At 39.8% G+C, this 26567-nt stretch overlaps 1 protein-coding gene across 1 annotated transcript in view; it reads right to left on the reverse strand.

Moving 5' to 3' along the window:
• Positions 1-6673: 6673 nt before the first annotated feature.
• Positions 6674-26567, reverse strand: part of XKR4 (XK related 4) — a 173117-nt gene continuing 153223 nt past the window's right edge. The window contains exon 3 of the mRNA XM_044424226.1: positions 6674-7620. Within this exon, the coding sequence (XP_044280161.1) occupies positions 6674-7620 (947 nt within the window). The remainder of the gene's footprint in view (positions 7621-26567) is intronic.

A 26567-nucleotide genomic window follows, 5' to 3' on the forward strand; every position in this document is an offset into this window, starting at 1 on the left:
GCCTTGCCCTGGATACATCAAAGCAACCCCTGAATATTCAAAGGAGTTCTTATGAGACCCTCCATGAACAACACTGTTTTATCAGGCATTCTTGGTAGTGGCATCAACCTTCTAGAACACCCTCCCATAATCAAGAGGTGAAAAATTTGGTGTGCTTTAAATAAACACATCTGGTTTTTCAGGCTTTCTCCACATTGTAATCAGCAATAATGCTGCTGTATTTTGCTTTTGTCCTTGTAATGTACTTATTACACATACTATAATACATGTATTTTTGATGTTCAGGAATGTTAGGATATCAAGCTATATAATCATTCATGAACATTGTTCCAACTTAAGTGTGACACTATTCATGTAAGTAGCCATTGGATGAAAAGTTTTTGTTATCCTAAAATCACGAAGGTAGAAGTGGTTTTAAAGTATTGAAGAGCAGTTAGAGAGGGGAACAGTCAGTTGTGCACTTCATACCTGAAGTAATGCAGTATAAAGGCCTCTTTAAAACTATTAATTCGAGGGTCTAAAATTACTTTGCTGCACCTCTGTGTGGTAGAACTCTACCAGTATACTGAGGTCAGTTCCTGGACATTGTGGAATGGAGAAGCACAGGAAAAAAAAACAATACTATTGCAGCTACTATGAACCACTTTAACCAGCACATTCTGCTAAAATAAAGTTTGGTTTCAACAGAAATACTGGTTGGTATGGGAGGATGTAGCAAGCTAAGAAGATGTTATCAACATAAATTCAGATGAATGATTAAACAGATGCTGATAAAATTCCTAGAATATATTGTATAATATATTGTGCAATAATAACTAGCTTCAGCACTATTGGTATTTGCACCCAAATATTTCTTTTTCTAGTGAATCCAGGAAAAAGAACAATGAAATATTGTCTAAAAGAGAAAAGGAGCATGAATATTGCTTACTACATTACAAATTTAAAAGGTCCAGAGAAGAATTCTGCATCAGAATGTACGAAAGTTGGATCAGATCTCCTCTGATTTGTTTGTGTACTTGTATATGTGTGTGTTTGTGTGTGTGTGTGTGTGTGTGAGACAGAAGAGAGAGAGGAGGAAAGGGATCAGAAGAAGGGAAAAACATCCTGCAAAACAATCATGGGTCAAAATGTTTTAAAATGGAAATAGGAAAGTGAAAAATATCATTTTGCAATTAAAAGTTTCAACCCTAATGCTTTGTTATTAATCAATGATTCATTCAGAATACACTATGACCATTTCACTATGGCAAATTCCATAGTAGCACTAAGGAACATGTTTAACAGGATACAAGTGCTGAATAAATTCTACAACTTCATCTTCAAAACAGAATGCCAGTGCTTTAGGGGAGTAGCTCAGTGAAAGGTACTCTTCAGAAAATGTATATCAGCCTTAATTTTGAACATGTGTCTATACCTATGTGTATGGACCTTTATGTATCAAGATGATTAGAAGAATATTCTTGGGTTTATAACAATTTGCTTCATAGAATTTCTAGGTTACGTAACCTTTAAATCCTTTGTTGTATTAATAAATGATACTACATAAATATTTTTAAAATATGGGCCTGTATTTATAATACGTGCATGTGTGTAAATGTGGCTTACCCTAAGTCAGCATCAGAAGCTGACATGTTTGGGCACTTGTTGAGGACCTTGAACTCTTCAAGGTCCACTGAAAGCAGCCTGCTCCTGGATCTGTCTCTTCTTCTCCATTGCCACTTGCTTCTTGCTCTGGTTGTGAGAAGAAGAAGCAGTAAATGCATTGCCTTTTTGTTCCCTGGCTCTCTGCCTGGTGGTAGTTATGGGGATGAAGGAGAGGAAGAGCTGGTGACAATGGCCAAGAGAAGGTAGACTGCATGAGGGAGGGGGCCCCACAGGTGTCAAGGCCATGGGCACTTCAAAACCTGAGCCACTGCTTCCCATTACCCCACCCCATCTTACCATCTGCCTCCTCCCCTTGTCACTGTGCAGCATGCCCTGGGCAGTATTTAACAAAGAACAACCAATAACAACGTTGCACTATGTTGCACTAGTGTAAATTATGCTAGCACAACACCAATGGCACTAGCTGGTGTGCAAACCTCCCTGGGAAACTGGCATATCAGCTAACACTACTGGCATTTTGCTAGAGTACAGTTATTCCTGTGCAATATAAGCTAAATTCTCTGCTCCTTATATTACTGCTCTAGGGCAGCTAAAAAGAATGGGAGAAAACATGTCTTGTTCCTATGGGGCTGGAGGCATCTTTGCCACCTCTCCCATCTGGTAGCATCCATTCACTAATACACGTATCTCTAGTTCTCTGCACCTGTCCCCTTACTTCCTGGAAGCCACAGAAGAAACTATTAGTAACAATAGCAGAGTGCCACCAGATCACACTGACACAGATGTCAGGGAGAGCTTTCTTGGCACAATATCTAATCTCTGTTATATCCATTAGATTCAACTGGGAATATAGCAGCTTATTACTTTAGTCTAGCTGAGTCTGAACTAGGCAAAATAAAATGTGCTGGTAATGAATAGTAATCTGCTGAATTGGATCTGGAAGGGGAGCAGCTGTTTCCTGAAAGATTTCATGTGCTGCAAGTGAAATTTCTATTTTATTTGCATTGCACATGCTCAATATAGTTGCTTATTTTGTTCTAGTACACTGCACATTTATAGGCTAATTTGTGAATGCACTAAGTATTGACTAGTCACTCATAATTTACCACTTTTTCAATTTGCTAAGAAAAATGAAGACTTGGTAGAACAAACTATGTTGATCTTTCAGTGAGTAAAAATATTACCCATAACTGTTTATGAGAAAATATGCCAAGTAACCTCTCCTTTTGTGTTGCAACTATTTTAGCAGGTAAGACTGAATTTATTCACCAAAGCATGTTTCCCTGAGATGTTTGAACCTGTGTCTGTATTGTAACATTTTATCTCCAAGTGGCAACTCACATGGTGACATTCCATAATATATACTATGGCCCATAATATATACCCATACTTGCCCATAATATATACTATACATATATTGAGAGAAGCACTTGTTTATTTGAGCACTCATCTGCACCTTCAGTGGTACAACCCATACACAGGTTTGACACCTTAGGGAGAATTAGGCCTATATTTATGTCCCTGATGGAGAACAGGTAGACAAATATGTCAGGCTCAATTTTGTTCAAGTTCTTATTTCTTGGTGGTAAGTTTATTCTGTTCTGATTCTTCATTGGTTTGCAATGAATGAATGAATGAATGAATGAAAGAATAATATTAATTTGTGTGCATTCTGCATACATTTTTAAAAGTCCAATTTTTGTACACATTTTTTGCAAATGTATGGATTTTTATCTGTTTCTGAAAATGTACACATTTCTCCCCATTGAATAATACATTTTTGTGTTCATAGTTGCAAAGAGACATATTTTATGCCATTTATATAAAAATAGTCATTTTTGTATACCTTTTCCCCAAATTATATCATAAACTTTGAAAAGGTATGAATTTTGGTGGCAAACCTCTGAATCTGGTAAGTTACATTGGAATACAAACTGAACATTTTTTTCACCTAGCTCCAGATTTAGATTGAATGAGTTGTGCTTAATAGCATGATCATATATGTGCCCACTCAGAAGTAAGTCTGGTCAAATTTATTGTGGTTTTCTCCCATCTAAGTAGGTATATGATCATGACTATATTCTTACTGAAATATGTGGAACTTTGCGTAGTCAAGACCAATTTGTCCGAGTGATCTGAATCGGCTAAAGTATGGCTAAGTCTGAATCCAACCCTATTGCCCTGAACCACAATCATTTCTGTACTCTTACTAGGTGGCTACCTATGTTATTCTCATTCTAAACTATTGTAACCAGCTGGAACACCACTAGAACCTTACTTCAAAAGGTTCATTTGCTGACACCAAGTTGGATTCAGGCTCTGTATTACTTGAGAGGAAGGGATCTTCCATTTGCAGGAGGGCTCTGCTGGCAGAAAGTACCTTCACTCCATGTTTGGTGTGTTCCCTTGTCCCTGGTCAGCTCAGTCTTTTCAGCACAGTCTCCTAACTCTGTGTAGCCTTTTCAGGAGGCTGGGATGGCAGCCATGAGAAGGAGCAGGCAAGGAAGCCCACTTTCATCAGTGCAATTGATTCAGTATAAATCTCAAGGATTGTTTTCTACAGCTGCTTATATTTCACAGCAAGTGGTACACATTTATAAGCAGTAATTACTAGGAGTGCATTAAGAAAGAGACTTGTGCTGGTGAACAGCATTATAAAGCCACCTTGGGGTGATTATTTCTGTGTAACAAACAACCATTTGAATGTTCTGACACACTGCAGATGCAGGATGAAATTGTGGCTGGTTGCTGCCTGGAAAACAATGGAAGCTAGCAAATGGTGATCTCACAAGTGAGCCTAACTATTAGGCTAGTTAAACAGTAGATCATTGTGTCCCTGGTTTGTTTACCATTTGTCCATTTGAATTCACTCTAGGCTTCTTTGCCCTTCCCTCATGCAGCACTGGAAAAATAAGGTTTCACCACTGAATGCAGTATACTCTTTGCATGGAACTCAAAACACTCATCTGAAGGTTTCATTGGTTTTAGAATATTATAAAAGTACCCATGGAGGCTTTCATATGGCATTACACTGCAAAACAAATTAATGTGGCATCAAGACTATGCCACCATAGTAATGTCTAAAGAATCAGGTGATATAACCACAGACCAATGCTTAAACTTTAACTTAGTAAAGAGAATGAGATATGTGAGAAAAGAGTCAAAGTCTATAAAAAGGTAACACCTTTGTGTACTGTGTTTTTGCTTTACAAAAATATTGACATACTCCATGAGTTATCAGTTTGCACCAGGTTTTGTTTAAAAAAATACTATCAAATTTTGACTTACACCTCTAATGCAACTGAAAGCACCATCAAAGGATACTTTTTAACATAAGAAAAGATACAATTAGCTTGACCAAGGGAGGTATTTCATTTTTTTAGTGTAACCACTCTTGTACAAATAACTTTTGATAGACGGTTAGTTCAGACATAACACTAAACCACAGTTTAGTGCTACAAGAATGAGCTGCAGTGAGTCTTGGAGTTGTTCTGTCCTTCCTCCTCCTCCTAGATGGCTGTGGGATGTTCAGAAGGTTTTCCTTACATTTCAGATTAACCTTAGCTTGCCATTTCATCTAAACCAAGACACATTAGTCAAATTAAGCTGTAGTTGAGCAGACAACATGTAAACTGAGCTTAATCTAAAATGAAAGTGAAAATGTCATCTGAGGCCACTTTGGAGGAAGTGCATAAAGCCAAGACTTACTAAAGCATGTTCTTGAAATGATAAATCATTGCTTAGTATTATTTCCAAACACAGAAAAACAGGTTTTGGCTACTTCAAGACATCCTTGCTCACAGCTTAGTTTTTTGTATCTTCATCTTTTATACTTACAGACAAGTGGTTGATTTCTACCTTAGGCTGGACCAAACAGAGTTGTCTGTAAATGTGGAAAATACGATTGCTCTTCCCAGCTTCTTCTTCATTAGGACTGATTTTCTTTCCCTCAAACAACAATATCAGTTTTACAGTTACACAATGTTTGGCACTAGAAGGGTATGACATACTGTGATATTATCACACCTTCTGAGTATGTTCACACATCAAAACATATATCCCAGATCCTGAAACAAAATTAAGTAAAAGACTATTCATCTGTTAATGTTGTTTTCAACATGGTCCTCAAAAGGTTCAGAATAGAGGATGTACACCTTCTTGTTTTATTCTCTCTCTCTCACTCCATCTTGTCTTTCTTCTCTTTCTTTTTCATTTTTTTTTCTTTTTTTTGCAACTGAAAATTTGTATCATGATTATCATTTAATTTACTTTGCTAAATACCAGCACTTTTAGTCCTTGTGGAAAGCTGCAGGATGGATTCATCTGCATAGAATTTCTGTTAGAACAAACCCCTGAAGCTGTATATATAATGTTGGTTTGTGTAAAAACACAAGAGCAAAAAACCCGAATAGCTCATTTTATTACAAGACATGTAATTGACTGAATTAGAATTTATTTTGGTTCTAGACTAAGGGAAAAAACCTTAAAGTCTTTTTCAAGGATAACTCCTTTGCAAATGTTTTAAGATTTACCTATTCAAGACTAGAGAACTATATTTATATTTGTATAATTTCTTTTATAGAAACTAAAGTTCACATAACAGTAACATTGCCATTTATAAAATAAGCTGTTTTGACATGTTTTTCCAAATTCTTCATTTTGTAAATCCTTCATTTTGTAAATGACTATGCAAACATCAACAGTTGGAGTTTCTTGAAAATACTAATTAAAAAATCTGGTTGGTTGATGCCACACAGTCAAACCTTCCTGTTTTATGCTTAAATACTGTGCAATGCACATTGAAAGAAACAGGAGGTCATTGGACTAGGTCCATTTATTAGTAGAAATAACTGATTCCTTGAGGCTTTGGGATGCTGCTGCTTTATAGATGTATTGCAGACAGACTGTAGACAGTGGATCAAATGATAATCATGATGGTAGCCAGACTAAGGACATGGCTATAGCTTGCTGCTCTGTTGTGGAATAAAGTTATTGCCACGGCCCTATTGCCACCCTCTGATTTGGAGGCATTATAGCCACTGGATTGAGTTTCCCTTAAAAATTGGATTTATAGTGTTGTCTCATATTCCAACCGCTCTTGTATAAGGGCATCATCTTTATATTGTAGCCGTGGAGGAGCAGGAGAACATTCAAAAGCTAAAATGGCCTTCCTTAGGCTCCTGTCCAATACATGTCTCTCCCATGCTGGATACCTGTTCCTGAACAGATCAATTTTAATGACAGATTCTTCAATCCTTGGTGGCCGGGATGAAGGGGTAGAAGGTGCAGTAGGTCTCACCTGAAAGACAGGCACACACCCATCTCTTTCTGCAAATTTCTGATCTCGTTCACTTGTGACACTCCGATTATTTGAAATAGACCTTAAAGTACTTGATGCTACTTCTGGAGGAAGAGTAAAGGCAGCTACAGAGTCCTCACAAGCACAGCTTGGTGTCTGCCCAAACCTTGGTCCATTGGGATGAAAGAAGGCATAGTACATCAGCATAAAAACAATGCCGGTTAAAAAGCTGCTGAACACCACACATAGTGCCGGAATGGCAAATGCATCAGAAATCATAGGAACTTTGTACAAGTACCAAAGGGCACTCAAGGCAGTGTTTTCCAAAAGGATCACAAAATAGTAAATGAAAAGCCTACAGCGTGTCCTTCCCTCCTTAACGTTGAACCAACTAAAGATATAAATTATCCCAACAACCATGTCAAAGACAATTTCTTCCCACTTAGTGATGCAGAACTCTGTTTCACAATGGACAATCCAGAAGGTCATGATGCACCAGTGGAGGACTATGAAGATCCCAAAGTATAGTTGGAAAACAGAGGCAAAGAGAGCAAAAGTAATCACCCTGGCTGCAATTGTGAAAAAATGCCAGCAAAACTGGATTATTACAGCCATATAGCTGATGGGTTTCTTGTCATCACGGGAATCACGAAGTGCTTTTTGATATGAAGCCAATGCCCATGCCAAAGACACAAGAGATGCAGCAGCAGTAAGACCTAGAAGGGAAGAGGGAAATAAATACAGTACATGGTCAATATTTATTCACTGTATATTGTACAACTGCTTAGACCATGGAATAATTAAAATAAACATATAAAATTGGTTAAAGTGTGTCATAATACATAGAATTGATTAAAATTAATATCTCAAAAATGGGCCAATTCCAGTGACAATTGTAAGGCGATTCAGGCTACAATCATGCTTTCTGAACATTTGTGAGGATTTGCTGTGATATATTCCACAAACGTCTCCCTGCATCTGGCTGCCTCCACTGCAAACAATACATTTTTTCTAACCCTTGAAGCAGGAAACCCAACTTTATTTTCTCTTGCCAGTACATCATTTTCTTTAGGAAAGGTTCGATATAACTGCCAATATAGCATGTAATGGGTCAATTTGGAGCCAGAACTATTCCTATGTCCTTCTCTTTTTCTAGGGAGATCTTTGGATTGATTGGCTATGCAGCAGTAATTTACCACTCTAACATAAAAAGGTAAAGGTTTCCCCTTGACATTAAAGTCCAGACATGTCTGACTCTAGAAGGGAGTGTTCCGTCTAGCCAAGGGAGCCAGTGTTTGTCCGCAGACAGTCTCTGTGGTCATGTGGCCAGCATGATTAAACACCGAGGTGCACGGAACGCTGTTACCTTCTCACCGATGTGGTACCTTTTTATCTACTTGCATTTGCATGCTTTCGAACTGCAAGGCTGGCAGGAGCTGGAATGGAGCAACAGGAACTCACCCCATTGTGCAGATTCAAACCATCAACCTTTCGATCAACCAGCCCAGCAGCACAGCAGTTTAAACCACTGTGCCACCTGCATCCCCAAGTGTATATAGATCTATTGATTTTTTGGACATATGATAGTTCTGATTAAACAAAAAATCAACTATATCATTCATATAAAAAGAGAAAAGAGAATAATATACATCCTTAGCAAATGCCTTTATATGTTGGGATTGCTGGAGACTGTCCAGACCCTCGAGTAGGTTTCTGAATATAACATTTTAATTAAATGCAGAAGCCTCTGATATCTGTTTGAACTTGATATTCTCTCCCATAGTCATCTCCTATTTATGGCATCAAAAGCTGCACGAAGGTTGATAAAAGCTGCAAAAAGCTGTCAATTGTGTGTGTGTGTGTGTGTGTGTGTGTGTGTGAGAGAGAGAGAGAGAGAGAGAGAGAGAGAGAGAGAGAGAGAGAGAGAGAGAGAGAGAGTTTAGTTATTAGATAATGCAGGATGAAGCAATTATCTATAGTGGATCTACCTTTCCTACATCCTGGTTGTTCTAGTTATATATTATATATATAATCTGAAATAAGGCAACTTGGATATACCATATTAAAAATATGTAAAAGTTGTGATTTGCACTCATTCTGCATGAGAAGCCCTCTTAGTTTGGGGTAAATGGGAAGGACTGACTTTTGGTGGTTCAGCACTAAATTCCAACTATTACTTACCATGGCCTTTCTCAGAAATGGTTCTGCCATCAGGGGAGCAGATGACCACATGTCTTGCACTGCTGAATGCCAGGAGTGCTCATGACCCTTCACAGATGAGGACAGCACAGGCCTTCTGTATATTCAGTTGGGTAACTTCTAACATTGTCCATTTTTGTTTTATCTGCGCTTCCTGTCTACTTTCTGTTTAGAGTAATTGTCAAGTAGTTTGAAACGTTTTTTAAATTTCATTTCTTTATAGCAATAAACCTTTACATTTTTTCATGTTCCTAGCCTTTAGTTTGTAGCCCTTCATTTTCCTTGCTACTATACTATGTGTCCTTCTTTTTTCTGTCCATTACCATTAGACTGAAAGGTTGTGCTATTCTTTGGAGGATGTTGTTTGCTGAGCTGACATCAGTACCTGGACCAGTTTATTTGCATGGCTCCACAGGTATAGTCAGCAAATCATTATATAGAGACAAATAAGATTTAATATGTGCAATGCCTTTGTTTTCACAGATAGCCACCCATTAATTATAAGACTGTCTCCTTTAATTACTTCTCTGTAACAGGAGCATCTGTCCTCATGTACTATTTCATTTGATGCACTATGAACAAACTCAGAGACCTGATTTAGTATCAACTTATTTAGGATGTTGCATTTTTCTGAGGATTGTGGAAATCCTGAAGATATATTTGTCCCATAAAGGTGTGGCTCAGTTTGTGCAGTGGTGTAATTGCCCAAGCAAAGTAAGCTGCTGATTGTGTGAGCTTTAGACATTCAGACACTTTGGCATGATACAATACTGTTGCCAGGCTAACAAAAGTTGGATCCTTCAGCAAATTTTTCTGGCTTTGGCACTCCAAGGTCCAGTCTTCATCCTCCTTGTCTTCCACCCTTCCTGTAAGGAACTGCTTAATTTTTGTCTGCTTTTCCTAGCCTTTTAAAGGGATACCCTCAAAAATAGGTGGAATCCCCAGAGTTTTGTCAGCCTTTGCAGTTAGCTTACCATGGAAGCTTCAGGGTGTTGCAACCAGCACAGGAACTAAGAAGTTACTACTTTCCTGGCTGCAACAACAGCAGTCACTCCCACTTTGATATTTCAGAACTTCATAGTCTCTCAGCCTTCTTTCACAGTGCATGTCAGACTTACCAAACTTCCAGGTCTTCAGCTAACAGATCAGAGGGACTTGGAAGTTAATAAGTTAATAATAAGCTCATAAATTAATTTGTGAACAGTGGCAGGTCTCTCATGGAAAATTAATCAAGAAAACAGAACTGATATTCTTTATCTTGACTCACAAGGTCAGTAAATGAAGAAGATGTACCAAATAGGATTATAACAAAGAAGACTTAACATGCAATGCTGTGGCTTCCTTATACCACTGGGGGTGGAGGGGATAGGCGTATTCAGAGTCCCAGTTCAAATGTTTTGTGACCTTGGTGCTGGAACTCTGAAGTCTAATCCCTTTCTGCCCCACTCACAAGTGTTGCAGAAAGAGCCATGACAACTGCCCACCATCATTGCAGAAAGAGCCATGACAACTGCCCACCACCATGGCCTCTAAGAGGAATGAAAGGGTGTGCTGGGGAGCCCCACTTTTGTTTAAAATATACTGTGCATCCCTTAATTTGAGAAATTTTAATATTGCCTGGGTAAGGCATGTCAAGGAAAGGCCTTGTCATGAACATTTGTTGTGGTTTCTAGTAAACCAGATGTGGGTTTTCCACTGCTATGCAATGTAACAGGCATGCAGCCTCTGAAATATTCAGGGACCCTCTTCCTGCCCCATCTGAAAGCAAATCCAAGCATATTTCTGTTTGGTGAGCTAGAGTCCTAAACAGAGGAAAGCTAGGTGAAACTACTATTGCCATCAGTAAGCACATCAATACTCACTTAACTAGCATTTGTTATGGTTAGAGACCCCTTTGCACCCAGCACTTTTGCCCTCATCTCCAAAGCAAAGTCCACTAGTACCCTAGATACCCCTTGGCAACTCTTTGGATCCTAAGGAGAAAACCTCCTCAAAACCAAATTCTTAAAATTATTTGTTCCAGTTAAAGTTCTCCTCATGTTACTTTAGCAGTTCATATTAATCACTGCAGAAAGTTTGTTGCACACTGAAAAGTTGAAAAACATTCCCTTCCTATCTTTCATTTTATTTCACTGTCAAATATTGTTATTTCATGTTAAGCATATGAACTATTCCCGTAATAATAACATTCTACTTTAATTGGATCTTGGGTTCAGTAACATGCTGTGTCTGACTGAACTGTGCCCATGACAAGGTGTGTATCAATGTATATATGGAAGAGGAACCTGGAACGTTGTGATGAGTAAGAAAATAACAACTAGAACAAGATGTAGTAATTTCCAGTCTGTCAGGTATTTAGAAAACACATCATTGCATGCATTCACTTAATCCTTTTTAACAGCCCCCACATTTAATCAGCTGCACACACAAACAGTAATGAACTGAATGAGTATATTGTGAATTCTAAGAAGCAACTTAAGCCCTATGTAGATGTATATGTATATGTGCAATACAACTAGGAATAAAATGCATAAGTGAAACAAGCCCGATCCCTATCTGTACACCATAATGTACACATTATCATGACGTTCTGAACTGAGTTCTGTAATCATGCCCTTATGTCAATTCTAGGATCAAAAACTCTTCCTTGTCAGGGTTTCCAGTCAAAGAGTTTCTCGCAGCACATTCAGCCAAATACAATTACGTAGCACTTTTCAGATTTGCAATAAATGCAATAAATGTATAAATGTATAAATAATCTAAATGTCAGCCAAGTGTGCTCACCCATTTGCCTTACAGAGTTTATCCCTACCCATGTGCTGGTAAATGCCTGCATAAGGCTATTATTACCAATGAACTTCATAGGGACATTCACAGGAAATGTTTTCAGAAGTGTCTAATATGTCAAATTATGAAGCATTTAGAGCTAATTCCCACATAGTACAGAAAACTGTTAACACACCAAAACAAAACCTACTGATTATCATAAATGACTGGAATCCACAAGTTAAATTTTGTAGGAGACTTTGACATGGAGGTAAGGCATGATGAAGGAGAATGAATGTGGAGCCAACCGTCTGTATACTGGAAATATATACTTCAGGCAACTGATCAGACTGTACACATAGATAGCACTGGACAACCAACACAGAAAGCAAATAGACTATGTACTTGGAAGCAGAAAATGGAGAATCTGTATTCTCACTGCCAAAATAAGACCAGGAGCAGTTTGTGGTAGTGACAAAAATCAGTAAAAGTGGAAAAAACAAAATAGAAGGGACCACAAACTTGCACATGGGAGATGCAAGCAGAAAATCAGAGAAGCAAGGAAAGAATAAGAGGAGCACATTGCTAACAACATCAAGGCTGTCAATAAAGTATAAAATAAATACATCAGAAGAAAGAAAGAAGCTAAGGAAATGTTGGATGTTAATGAAATTAAAGGGAGCATAAGGAGATTGTAGACTGTTGAATTAATTTTTTCATCAGTCTTCACAATAAAGGATGCAGAGCAGATATCTGCTCCTGAGCTTACGTATTCCAGAAGGGAATTGGATGAATTAAAATAGTAGATAGTTGTGACAAAATATGAAATTCTCAACCTTACTGGCAAACTCAAAGTCAGCAAATAAGTCAGCCCAAATGGTATCTATCCTAACTTTCTCAAAGAACTTAAACACAAAATTGCTGACCTTCTTATCAAAATATTTATTTTGTCCCTAAAATCAGCCTTTTTTACAAGAGGGCTGGAAAATAGAACTGCCAGGACCTTACACCCCTTATACAAGCATTTGCTACCACCACACTTGTGTTCAGTTCTGGTTGTCTTATCTGAAAAAAGGACATTATTGACTTGAAAAAAAGTACAGATAAGGGCAATGAAAATGATCAGTGGACTGGAGCAGATACCCAATGAGGCATGAACACAACAACTGTAACTGTTTAGCTAAGAAAAAAGGAAGTAAGGAAGCAATAAATGAATAAAGAAATAAAGAAGATACAAATTGTGAGATACTCCTTTGAAGAGGAACTGTCTGAGGAAGAATCAGAAATGTTAGAAAGTGTATTGATTGTTCTGCAAGTGCTAGGAAAGGACCTGGAGCAGAATGAATAAAGCTATTCCAAGCCGCAGAGACTGAATCAGTCCATACTGTAACAAGATTATGCCTATATATATGAAAAACAAAGCTATGATTCACAGGCTGGAAACATTCAGTATACATTCCAACCCCCAAGGAAGGAGATGAAAAGAGTGCAGCAACCATAGAACTAGTTCATTAGTTTTGCATGCAAGCGAAGTAATGCTCAAGGCATGGCAACAAAGAATACTACCCTATATGGAGTGATAAATGTCAGATAGCCAGGCTGGACTCTGAAAAGGGAAAGGCACTCAGGATCAAGTCACAAATATACATTGATTGCTGGAGCACAACACAAAAATTCAGAAAAAGATCTGTCTACGCTGTAGAGACGACAGAAGGTTTTTGACTGTCTGTTTCACAAGAAGCTATGAATGGTCTGGAAAAAAGGGGTGTGCCTCAGCACTTGATTGTCCTGATGTGGACAATATATGGTGGAACAGAATGTTTTTCTATAGGGAAAAGGTGCCAGTGGGTGTATCTTCCTGTCTTTTCAATCTGTATGCAGAACATATAATAAGGAATGCCGGAATAGGATCAGAGAGTGAAAACTGACAGAAGAAACATCAATAAATTATATGTATTGACAACTTATTACTGGAAGAAAGCATCATGACCTGAAGTGACTTCTGATGAAAGTGAAAAAACAAAGTGCAAAAGCAGAACTGCAGCTAAATATTAACAAAACAAAAATCATGATTACAGAAGAATTACACAAGTTTACCATAAACAATCAAGAAACTGAAAGATCTCACATACCTTGGGTCTGTTGTCCATTCAAATGGAGATTGCAGCCAAGAAATTAGGAAGAAGATTGCAATTTAGAAGAGTAGCAATGAAGGAACTAAAAAAAAAAGACCATAAGGATGTTTCACTGGCAAGATCATCCACACTCTTGCATTCTGAGCACTATGAATGGGTGTGAAAGCTGGATCATGAAGAAACTGCAAAGGAGAAAATAGATGCATGCAAAATATGGTACTAATGGAGGGCTTGTGTGACCAATAGAAGACTAGATCAAATCCAGAACTTTCCTAGAAGCAAAAATGACACCACAGTTCAGGAACATCATGAGCAGGCAAGAGTCACTGAAGAAGACAATAATGTTAGGGAAAGTTGAAGGCACAAGAAGAGGAAGATCAAATATGAGATGCATCAGTTTCATGAAGGAAGCTACACTCTTGAGTTTACAAGAGCTAAGCAGGTCTGTTCAGAACAGGAGATTTTGACGAGGATTCATTTATAGCATTGACATGAGACAGAGAAAACTTTTAGTATGAAAAAACAACACATGTATGTCTAGTCTTGTACATCGGAGTACCTGTATTCTGTGATGTAAAGATGCCCAAAGCAGAGGGTTTTTTCCCCAAATAAAAATTAGTGCATTGGAAGTCAGCCTTTGAATATATTTCTAAAGGAATTCACTAGATAGGCCCTCTCCAATCTGGTGCTCTTATTGGCCAGAGTCAATGGGCACTGCAGTCCTACAACATCTGGTGCGCCACAAGTTCCCTATCTCTGGCCCCCAGTGTTTGGAAAGGCTCTTCCAGCATTCTGAATGGCTGAGAAAATGATCTCTGGGGGTTTGTAATATATTCATGTCAAGAAAGTATTTGTGTTATCCCTTGGTTCCAGAAGCCTTGTTGAAATTAGAAATGACCAACACTGCTGATTTTGATTTCTAATTTTTGCAATTTAAATTTTGGTTTCAGTTTTGGTTTCAATTTTTTAACAAGTCTGCATTCATACACATTTTTGTGCAAATTTCTCCTAATGCATACATTTCTCCTAATGCATACATTTTTCCTAATGCATATATTTGTGCAAATTTCTTCTAATGCATTATTGGCTAATGTACATGATTTGCAAACAATTTCCCTAACATGATTACCTTTTAGTGTTATTTTTCCCCTGATGTACATACTGGGAGTTGGTTGTAAAATTTGGAAAAAGGCGAATGTTGAAGGATAAATGTTTCAGTTTGCATAGTGGTTCAATAATGGGAAATCAGATAAGTTCACATTAAAATGTGAAGTGAAATCATTTTTCTCCCATACTTAGTTGAATTAAGAAGCATATGAATCATGGTCATAAAATCATGCTTTATCGGTAGCCACCTTGCATATTTCTTGACAGAAGTGGGTGCCCAGTAAAAATAAATAAACCTGAAGTGTGATGTTGTAACTGCCTTCAAGTCATATTTATTTATCTCTAACACTCATAGAGCATATGTTACAGGTCAGTCTCAAAGAAATGTACAAAAACAAAACAAAACAAGGCTAACATTTTAAAGTATTGAACTACAGCAATCTAGAGGGCCTTGAAGCAGCTAAGGACATGAATTGCTTCACTACCCCCAACTCACCTTTGCCCAACCTGGTACTGTCCAGATATGTTTAACTACAACTCTCACCATTCCTGAAATAGGGTTGCCATCCAATCGATTTGGAAGGTATTTAGGTTGGGGAATGCTGACTCTTTAATTAAGAGATAAACAAAGTATTAGACAGCGAGCGATGCATCTGCCGAGACCCTCAGACAGCCTCCCTTTGAACTAGAGTGTTCGCAGTTCAAGGGAAGGACCCATTTGTGGGCTACCCATACTTTGCTTTTCTTAGAGAACGCTCTGCTTGTAATACCCAGGGAATATAATTATTCGGTTAAAAACATTACAAAATAAAGATTTTGTGGCTTCCCACATACTGTATATAAAATCAATGTACCGCAGTCACTCATGTACAGGGAAATAGATCATTTCCTTCAAGGAAGCACTTTTGTTGTAGGGATATTATATATTTTTTCCATTTGTATTTTTGTATTTTTCCCCAAATACAATTGTATTAGTTTTGTCATAGAGAAAACTAATACACTTGCCATAAAAATCACGCCATCAAAATCATTTACTTGTCATGTGCAATACTGAAAATATCCTACAAGAATGGTAGTATGAGTAACAGATAAATACTTGCAGTAGAAGCCATCCTTATCTGCAATACAAAGAGAAGGAGAGAAACTGAGCCAAACCATGCATACCCATTTAAAAATTGGCAACAAATGTTCCAATCTCTGGCCTTCCACACTGATTGTATATCTGAACCACAGACCACTTGGCTGTCAGTAATGCGACTAGCAAGTTTTCTGGACCTAGTGGGTTGATTATATTCAACTTTCCTATCCTCCTGGGCACTTGCATGCAGAGTAGCTAGAAATTCCAATTTTTCTCTTTTTCGAAGTGACCTGGGGGATTAAAAAATGCTATGAAAGCATATTCAGAAACAAATACCATTGGGTTCAGTAGAGCTGTTTCTCAAATATAGGGTACATAGCATGCAGGTTTCATATCAGTAGTCACTGGAACTACTCCAACAAAACAAGTAATACCTGAAGTGTCCAGAATCCAGGCTACTCTATAAGCATTCTCAGAAGTCAACTTCAGAGATCATATCTGCTGGGAGGGAGCATATGCTGAGACTACAGGGAAATATCCAGCTCTTAAACTGTCTAGTTTCAGTTTTCTTACAGAATTGAAGGGGATATTATCTTAGGACATGGTTCAGCTAAATTTGAGCAGTTTTAAATCTCATTAAATCTCAGTAGAAAAAGTTTTAAACATGTGTTCCACTTTCCTATTACAGTAATTGAACTTTACATTTCTATCACAGGTTGGATCAACATGTCAATTTTACAAGGTAAAAATTCAGACCACATATTTCACCTTCTGTCTAACAGTGGGAAGATTCAGAATTCTAGAAATGTTATTTTCTAGATTAATATGATAACCTTAAGAAATTCTTCAACATTTCATCTGCCTGTTTTTCATTCTTCTCCCTCCTTCAGTCCTAAACCCTACTCTTTTATGTCTTATTCTCTTAAATATTTTCTTTTTTTAACTTACCTCAATATCTAGGGCAGTATTACACCAGATAGGACTACTAGAAGTAAATCTGACAACCTACAGTTGATGGTTCCAGAGTTTGTTGAAAGTCAGATGTATTATTAAATATGCCTTTGCATGTAACACGCAGCATTTTTTTTAAAGGAAAGCAGTACCAACTGTGGGAAGGACTTATAGGAACAAGAGCCAAGCTGAATAAGACCAGGTGTCCACCCACTTCAGAATTCTGTTCACACAGTGGCCATCCAGCTGCCCATAGGAAACCCAAAGGCAGGACATGAGTGCAATAGTACCCTTGCATTTATGTTCCACAGAAACTGGTGTCCATAGGTATTCTGGCCCTGACACAGTCAGGGTATTCTGTCCCTGGTACTGGTCATAGCATATAACCCACAGGACTAACAGCCATTAATAACCTTCTCTTCCATTAATTCCATCTAATTCCCCTTTAAAGCCATTCAAATTGGTGGCCATCACTGTATCATGTGGTAGTGAATTCCATGATCTGACTGTGTTCTGTGTAAAAAAATTCCTTTTCATATGCCCTGAATCTCTTACCAATCAACTGTAAGGGATGACCCCAGCTTCTAATATTATAAGCTAAAGGAGAAAAAAAAATATCATTCACTTTATTTCCACATCTGACATGTCTCCCTTAACTGGCTTTTTTTCCTAATCTAACATGTTATAAACTTTTCTCACAGAATAGTTGTTCCTTAACCATTCTAGTTGCCTGTCCTTATTTTTTCAACTCTGTAATATCCTATTTTAAATGTAATAACTAGAATTGTACACAATATTCTAAGTGTGACCACACTTTAGATTTGTATAAGGTTGATATAATACCTGCAATTTTATTTTCAATGCTGTTCATCATTATGTCTAACACAGACTTTGCCTCTTTCATAGCAGCCAAATACTGGGGTTGACATTTTCATCAGAAATAGCACAAGTTGAATAGGATGGGTGAACATCATGAAACATTTCACTGAATCAAGCATTATAATGTCCATAAAATTCCTAGTGTAGATCACTCTAGATCACTGGTATAACTTTGTATCCAGACCAGAGAGAAAACAGGATGTCACTCTTTTAAGCACTAATATGGTACTTTTGTTATTGGAGTATTGCAACTTTTCTTATATTACTGTCCTCAGCAGTTCTGAACATTTTACATGCAAAGGCAGACCAGAAATATTTTAAATGAATGTATAACACACTTTGGTGTTAGTGAAACTAATAGAAATAAAAAGTAGCTTCTGCCAAAGATTATATGAAAAGAGCCAACTGAACAGAGCCTACTAATGTAGTGAGAAAGAGGAAGACATTTTGCAAGGAGGAAAAGAGGCATCACTGCATCCATAAAGATATTTGCATATTTCTACTGGATCATTTTCAAGATATTCGTTCAGGCAAGCCCATTGGTTTCTAAGATGATCCTAAACCAATGTAATACATGGTGGGCAAAAACAACTGTTTTAGTGCTCAAATCTCAGAAGTACTGAAATAATGGAAGAATTTGTATGATACATGTTTAATTACCAGAGAAATGTCAGTTGAGAAATTTCTATGCATCATTAGAAGCACACAGCACTTCTGCTTTCTGGAACTGAATCCAGGAGACACTCCTTACTATCATTATAATAGTGTTGGTAATGACTTATAAAGCCCTAAACGGCTTGGGTCTTGGTTACCTGAAGGAGCGCTTACATACATATATGCCCAGTCCCCCCATGAGATCGGCGGGAGAGGCCCTTCTCCGGGAGCCCTCCGTGAGAGAAATGAGGAGGGTGGCTACTCGGAGGAGGGCTTTCTCAGCGGTGGCGCCTAAGTTATGGAATGCGCTCCCCAGAGAGGTCCGCCTGGCGCCGTCGTTATTTGTTTTTCGGCGCCAGGCAAAGACCTTTTTATTTAAGCAACATGTTAAATGTTAATACCACTGAATTTTATCTGGCCAGGGCGGCTTATTTTATAATGTGTGTTTTAAATTATTATGATTATTTTATATGTATATTTTAACTTATTGGTTTTATTTATTGTTGTAAGCCACCCCGAGGCTTCGGCGAATGGGGCGGCATAAAAATGTTTTAATAAATAAATAATAAATAAATAATGTTCATTAACATTTAAACTTTGCTTCCCACTTGTAAAAGAACCTGTCTTAAAGTGCCTTTGTTTGTTAGTTTGTTTATATAGCAGATGTATATCCTCCTTTCCCTCACAACAAACACTGCCTGGCGACAGCGACACACGCATTGGTAACTTCCTGACTAGACTTCTGTAACGCGCTCTCCGTGGGGCTGCCCTTGAAGACGGTCCAGTTACTTCAATTGGTGCAAAACAGAGCTGGCAGGTTGCTGATGGGGACTGGGCGTTGTGCTCACATAACTCCAGTCCTCCGTCAGCTTCAGTGGCTTCCCATTGAAGTCCGGGCCCAATTCAAGGTGTTGGTTATCACCTAGAAAGCCCTTAATGGCTTGGGACCTGGATACGTAAGGGAGTGCTTATGTCCATACGTGCCCTCCTGCCCCTTGAGATCGGTAGCAGAGGCCCTTCTCTGGGAGCTCTCTGTGAAGGACATTAGGAGGGTGAGTACCTGGAGGAGGGTTTTCTCTGTGGTGGCGCCCAACCTATGGAATGCGCTTCCCAGAGAGGTCTGCCTGGCGCCGTCGTTATTTGCTTTTCGGCACCAGGCCAAGACCTTTTTATTTAAATGTCATTTTAATTGTTGATTTTATTTATTGATTTTAACAGCTTTGGCCAGGATGTCTCCAACTGTATTTTATTGTATTGATGATATTTATTTATGTTGTAAGCCACACAGAGGCTGAGGCGAATGGGGCGGCATATAAGTCTGCTAAATAAATAAATAAATAAAGCAGCTTACCTAAATCCCATCCTGCTCTTCTCAATCTTATCCCCACAACAACAGCCTTGTGAGGTAGCTTGGGCTGAGAGTCTGCGACTGGCCCAACGTCATCCAGTTGGCTCCATGGCTGAGAAGGGACTAGAACCCAGATCTCCTGAGTCCCAGTCTGTGCCCTTAACCACAGATCACACTGGTTATCACAATATGAGAGATAAACAGCTCTCTATATTGCCCTGGCATTCCTTAAGTACATTGAAACACATGCAGAGAGAAATCTAGAATAAATATAAACATAAAACAATAGCATATTGGGCAACATACAGTCGAACAGTGCCGCTGATATACATTACTTTGTCCTCTGCTGCAATGTCAAGAGTTAGATGGCACAACAGGATTTCCTAGAAAATTTCTCTTGTCAACTGACATTAGTGGCCCATGCTAGAGGTCCCTTATACTAGTGCAATGTACTTTATATTTGCACTGAAGCAGATATTCCCTAGTCACTAACTGAGTGACTTGGCAAAAGATGTTGACAAGAGCATCTAACCCAGCCCTCTATTGCCAAGCAGAACCATCATCACATTAGCTCTCTTATAGGCCAGTGTGCACAACCCAGCCTTGGTGTGCCATGGTGACAGAAGGCATCATCTAGGAAAATCCAAACCAGATAGATGTTGAAACATTTGAAAACTACCTTTATTTTAGGCACATCCGGGGTAATATGCTCAACCTTCCATCTCCTGCATCCCTGAGAAAAAGGGCACAGTCCTGCTGTATGGTTTCAGGACATCCCATCCACCTTTAGTGACTTTTTGTTGTGCTATAACTCAGTGTTACAGCTTCCATATAGCCTGAAGTCCCTGATCCCGCCTAATCTTAGAAGCTGAGGAGGGTCAGGACTGGTTGGAATCTGAATGGGTGACCAAAATGCTGTGAACCACGCAGATAGCTTCAGGTACAGGTGGTATGGAAATGTAATAATAATGTTACTCAAGCAGATACTTGAATTAAAGCATGGGAAGCTGAGGCTGTGGGCTGCCAGCCAGACAATTGCACAAGGAAAGAAAGGACATGCACTCCTCTGCCACTGCCATGAGCTGGTCCCTTCCCTCTTTACTTCTGGTTATCAAGCTCAAGACAGTCCTTTGAGTTGCAGCTCTTTTCCTTGAAACCTAACATAGGAACTCTAAATAGCCTTCTACTGAAGTTGAAGAAAAAGCACCTGCCCATGTAAAGAGTTAAATTCAAACCAGAAACTTCCCCATTGTAGCTTCCCTTTGCTAAAGATTTTGACTCCACCATCAGTGTGACTTTGCAAGACCATGGGAACACTGAAGTCCCCCCAGCTGAGCAGTCATTTCTTCCAACCTCTTCTTAAAGGGTCAAGGACTGGCTCTCATATTGGCTCCCTGCCCCCTCCTGAAAACACTTCTGCCCCTTCCAAAGCAGGCTCACTGCAAAATTGCCCCTACACAAGAGGATCACACAGGCAATGTGCGGGACATTAGCAATAGGACACTTGTACCCCAAAGTCCATGTCCCTGATGTGGGCTCCCATTCTCTCCTCTGCTCCTATATTGACCCTGGCACTCCATAGAACTGTCCACAGGCCCCTCTGTTGCCTCCCCCAACCCTCTGAACCTGCTGACACTCACCTCTGCCAGGTGTGAGGCATGAGAGATCCATGCCATGATTTCTCTACCTGAGGAGGTTCCACCAGTAGAGCCTTCATCCCAGCATGGATGTCAACCTATCTTCCAGTAGTGGCCATGTTAGAGTGCTTCCTGCCCACTCTGCAGAGAGATGTGGGGGTGGTGGATGGGGCCATGGCACAGATGCTTGTCCCTTCCCTCAGCCCTGCAAGCAGCTCTCAGAGCCCCTGCTTGCTGCAAGCTAGCTGTGTGCCTAGATGTGTAGGCATGTCTGTCCATTTAGGCAGTAGACAGTGCCAGACGTAGTGAATGGATGAATTAAGGCACCTGCACCCAGTGGCTGGATGCATGCTAGTGTGAATGGTGGTGGTGGATGGGGAGATAGGAAGCAGGCAAAACTGTAGGGCAGCAGAGCTCACTCACCAGCAGAAGAAACTGCTATTTTTAACACCTGGTAGGCTTTTCTTCTGGCACAGCCCCCCTTTCCCTGAAGCCAAGTTTCCTGCAGAAATAAAGCGTTTTGAACACATTTTGTTTCTTGTGGGGAGGGTTGGATGTGAGGCTCGGTGGAAAGAGGCTGATGGGCACACAGGGAAGCCTTGGAATATCTGGCAGTTACTCTTGTCTACCTTCTTGTGCCGAAAGGTCAAACTTAGCCCTACTCAGAATTATACACATTGATCTCATCAGGAAAAGGGAAGACAATTCAAAGAGGCAGAAATGGATTATAAGCTGATTTCTTCAGAGCTACTCTTGATGCAATCATAAACAGAGGTGGTTCCAAAGCTCCTTTAATCTTTATGAACATTGCACTGTAAATGTTTAAATAAAGTTATGCAAACATTAGAAATGTGCATCAGGCAAACAGATTTCTCCAATTCTGATACAGGTTCCAAATCCTTTAATTTTCAGCCTACAGCTTCTAGATGGCAGAGTTTGAAGCTAGAGTCTCCTGCTGTTGGTGGAGGCAGGACTTAAGAGGTTACAGAATCTAGCAGATCCCAGTTGCTCTTTTCTCTTTGGTTACCTGCCTACTGGAAAGCCCTATTTTCTCTGTCACTTGCCTGAAAAGACAAAAGTCTGCAGTGACAGATTCTAGCTGAAAATAGTTCTCTGTCTAGAAACATTTGAGCCTCCATGGGCTACATATGTGCTGCAGCTTTTGGTTTTTTTTAGGACTCTAAGATAAAACTAACAAGGTATTTGCTTGGTAAGCAGTAAAGTGTGTAATCCCACATCCCAGGAAACTTGAAAGAATACAGCAAAAATGTGATGTAACAAACTGCTTTATTAAAAAAAAAACAAGTGATGAATTTGCTTGCCTTTTTTCTTCTTCAAAACTCACTAAACTATGAAAACCATGTATTAATATTTCATTATGCCAAAGACTCTTGCCAAGGAACTCACCCCTATACAGATGCATCAGTGCCTGCATGGATAGTGACTGGTTTCATATCACCTGATAAGTAACCAATGATAATTGGCAATGGTTGCTTGCCATGTCCTGCAAATCAAGTCTTACCCAGAAACCATTAGTTGATATGGTTGGAAACCTGTTGTTGTTGTTTCTTGCCTTTTCCTGAAAGGGACCAAAGACAATTTACATAATCTTCTTGTTCTTCTCATAACAACCCTGTAAGGAATACTAGGCTGAGTCTGTGAATGGTCCAGAGTCTCTCAGTGAGCTTCATGGTCAAGTGGAGACCAGAATCCAGATCTTTTGAGTCTAATGCAACACTTTAACCACCGTGCCCCATGTGGCTCCCTGCTAAGAATCAACCATTTATTGTAGGGGTTGTTTGATCTGTACTACCTGAACCCAGATAACATGCTCTGCTATGAGTCAGACCCCTAGCCCAAGTGAAAGAGAGATCTGGGTAGTACAGACATAAATAAATAATGCACATTGCCCTTGCCAAGTGGTAGCCAGAAAGCACAGTTGACAGGTGCCCACAAAGTGCACTTGGGACAACTGCTAGACACTCTCCCAATCTCTGCTGTGAACTGCGAATACATGCTTAGAACAGGGTGCAGAGCAGAGATGTCATCCCTCTTCCTTCTCCAGAGTTCTACTCTTGAGCACAACAGGGTATCTCATCTGCTCTGTGCTGCCGCCCTGAGCAAGGGGAAGTGGCAAGAAGCAGATTCCCACCTGAAGCTTGAGATTCCTCCTTTCTAGCAGCAGCCATAGGGCAGGGGTATGGAGCAGAGATTGGGAAGGCCTCCTTTATCCTCTTCCTTGAGCTTCAGGGCATGAGACCTGTTTGTACAAAGGATATGGAAAACAAAATACTGTTTGTGTTATTATTATTTGTCTCTACTGTGTGAATAGGGCTTATGCCTTGAAGCCTCTGCTGGGGTGATGGGCAAGTGGCCAGCCCCCTACACACTGCTCAAGTTGGGGCTGGGCATTGACCTCATTGCATTTAGGACACAAGCTCCATGTGCACAACAGGCACTCAGCTGCAGTGAGCCAAGACTTGCTAGTAATCCTCTGTGCCAAAAATCATTCCCGTGCAATCTCTGGGGTGCTCCGAGGAAAGAGAGCAAAGCCCCCATCTTGAGCCCCATCTTCTCTCAGGCTCATCATGGGAGCTTGTGGGATTCTACCAACCCTTTGGGTTAAATCAGTGAGATGAACCGGCATGCCAGGCAATCCTGCCCAGTTTGTTTAACAGCACCAGAGAAGGATATGCAAGCACAAACGTTGTTGTTGTTAGTCACCAAGTCGTGTCTAACCCATCGTAACCCCATGGATAACATTCCTTCAGGCCTTCCTGTCCTTCACCATCCCCCGGAGTCCACTTAAGCTCACACCAAATGCCTCAGTGACTCCATCTAGCCACCTAGATTCTCTGCCGTCCCCTTCTTCTTTTGCCATCTACTGTTTCCAGCATTAGGCTCTTCTCCAGGGAGTCCTTCCTCCTCATTATGTGGCCAAAGTATTTGAGTTTCATCTTCACTATCTGGCCTTCCAAGGAGCAGTCAGGGTTGATCTCCTCTAGGACTGACTGGTTTGATCACCTTGCGGTCCAAGGGACTCGCAGGAGTCTTCTCCAGCATCACAATTCAAAGGCCTCAGTCCTTTTGAGCTCAGCCTTCCTTATGGTCCAGCTTTCACAGCCATACATTGCAACTGGGAAAACCATAGCCTTGACTGTACGCACTTTTGTTGGCAGGGTGATGTCTCTGCTTTTTGGTATGCTGTCTAGATTTGCCATAGCTTTCCTACCAAGGACCAAGTGTCTTTTAATTTCTTGGCTGCAGTTCCTGTCTGTGGTGATCTTGGAGCCCAGGAAAATGAAATCTGTCACTACCTCCATTTCTTCCCCATCTATTTGCCAGGAAGTGAGAGGACCGGATGCCATGATCTTAGTTTTCTTAATGTTGAGTTTCAAGCCAACTTTTGCACTCTCCTCCTTCACCCGCATTAAGAGGCTCCTTAGTTCCTCTTCACTTTCTGCCATGAGAGTGGTATCATCTGCATATCTGAGGTTGTTGATATTTCACCCAGCAATCTTAATTCCAACTGGTGATTCATTCAGCCCCGCCTTTCTCATGATGTGCTCTGCATATAAGTTAAATAGGCAGGGTGACAGTATACAGCCTTGCCAAACTCTTTTCTCAATTTTGAACCAATCAGTGGTTCCTTGTCCAGTTCTCACTGTTGCTTCTTGACCTGCATATCGGTTTCTCAAGAGACAAATAAGATGGTCTGGTATTCCCATCTCTTTAAGAACTTGCCACAATTTGTTGTGAGCCACACAATCAAAGGCTTTAGCATAGTCAATGAAGCAGATGTAGATGTTTTTCTGGAACTCCCTAGCTTTCTCCATGATCCAGCGTATGTTGGCAATTTGATCTCTAGTTCCTCTGTCTCTTCGAAATCCTGCCTGTACTTCTGGTAGTTCTCGGTCCACATACTGCTGGAGCCTAGCTTGTAGGATTTTGAGCATCTCTTTGCTAGCATGTGAAATGAGTGCAATGGTGTGGTAGTTTGAACATTCTTTGGCATTGCCCTTCTTTGGGATCGGAATGTAAACTGACCTTTTCCAATCCTGTGGCCACTGTTGAGTTTTCCAAATTTGCTGGCATATTGAGTGTAGCACTGTTGCTGCATCGTCTTTTAGGATTTTGAATAGCTCAGCAGGAATACTGTCACCTCCATTGGCTTTGTTGTTGCTCAGACCTCCTTAGGCCCATTTGACTTCACTTTCCAGGATGTCTGTCTTGAGGTCAGTGACCACCCCATTGTGGTTATCAGGGACGTTAAGCTCTTTCTTGTATAGTTCTTCTGTGTAATCTTGCCACCTCTTCTTAATCTCTTCTGCCTCTTTTAGGTCCCTGCCATTGTGGTCCTTTATCATGCCCATCTTTGCTTGAAATGTTCCCTTCATATCTACAATTTTCTTAAAGAGATCTCTGGTCCTCCCTATTCTATTGTTTTCTTCTATTTCTTTGCACTGTTCACTTAAGAAGGCATTCTTATCTCTTCTAGCTTTTCTCTGGAATTCTGCATTCATTTGTTTGTATTTTTCTCTTTCCCCCTTGCCTTTCGCTTCCCTTCTTTCCTTAGCTATTTGTAAAGCTTTCTCAGACAGCCATTTTGCTTTCTTGCATTTATTTTGTTTGGGATGGTTTTAGTTGCTGCCTCTTGTACAATGTTGTGAACCTCTGTCCATAGTTCTTCAGGCACTCTGTCTATCAGATCTAATTCCTTAAATCTATTTGTCACCTCATCAGGGATATGATTTAGGTCATATCTGAGTGACCTAGTGCTTTTCTCTACTTTCTTCAATTGAAGCCTAAATTTTGCAACAAGAAGCTCATGATCTGAGCCACAGTCAGCTCCTGGTCTAGTTTTTACTGACTGTATAGAGCTTCTCCATCTTTGGCTGCAGAGCACATA

This window comes from Varanus komodoensis, unplaced genomic scaffold (genome assembly GCF_004798865.1).
Source record: "Varanus komodoensis strain SLA01 unplaced genomic scaffold, ASM479886v1 scaffold14_1, whole genome shotgun sequence".
Classification (NCBI taxonomy): domain Eukaryota; kingdom Metazoa; phylum Chordata; class Lepidosauria; order Squamata; family Varanidae; genus Varanus; species Varanus komodoensis.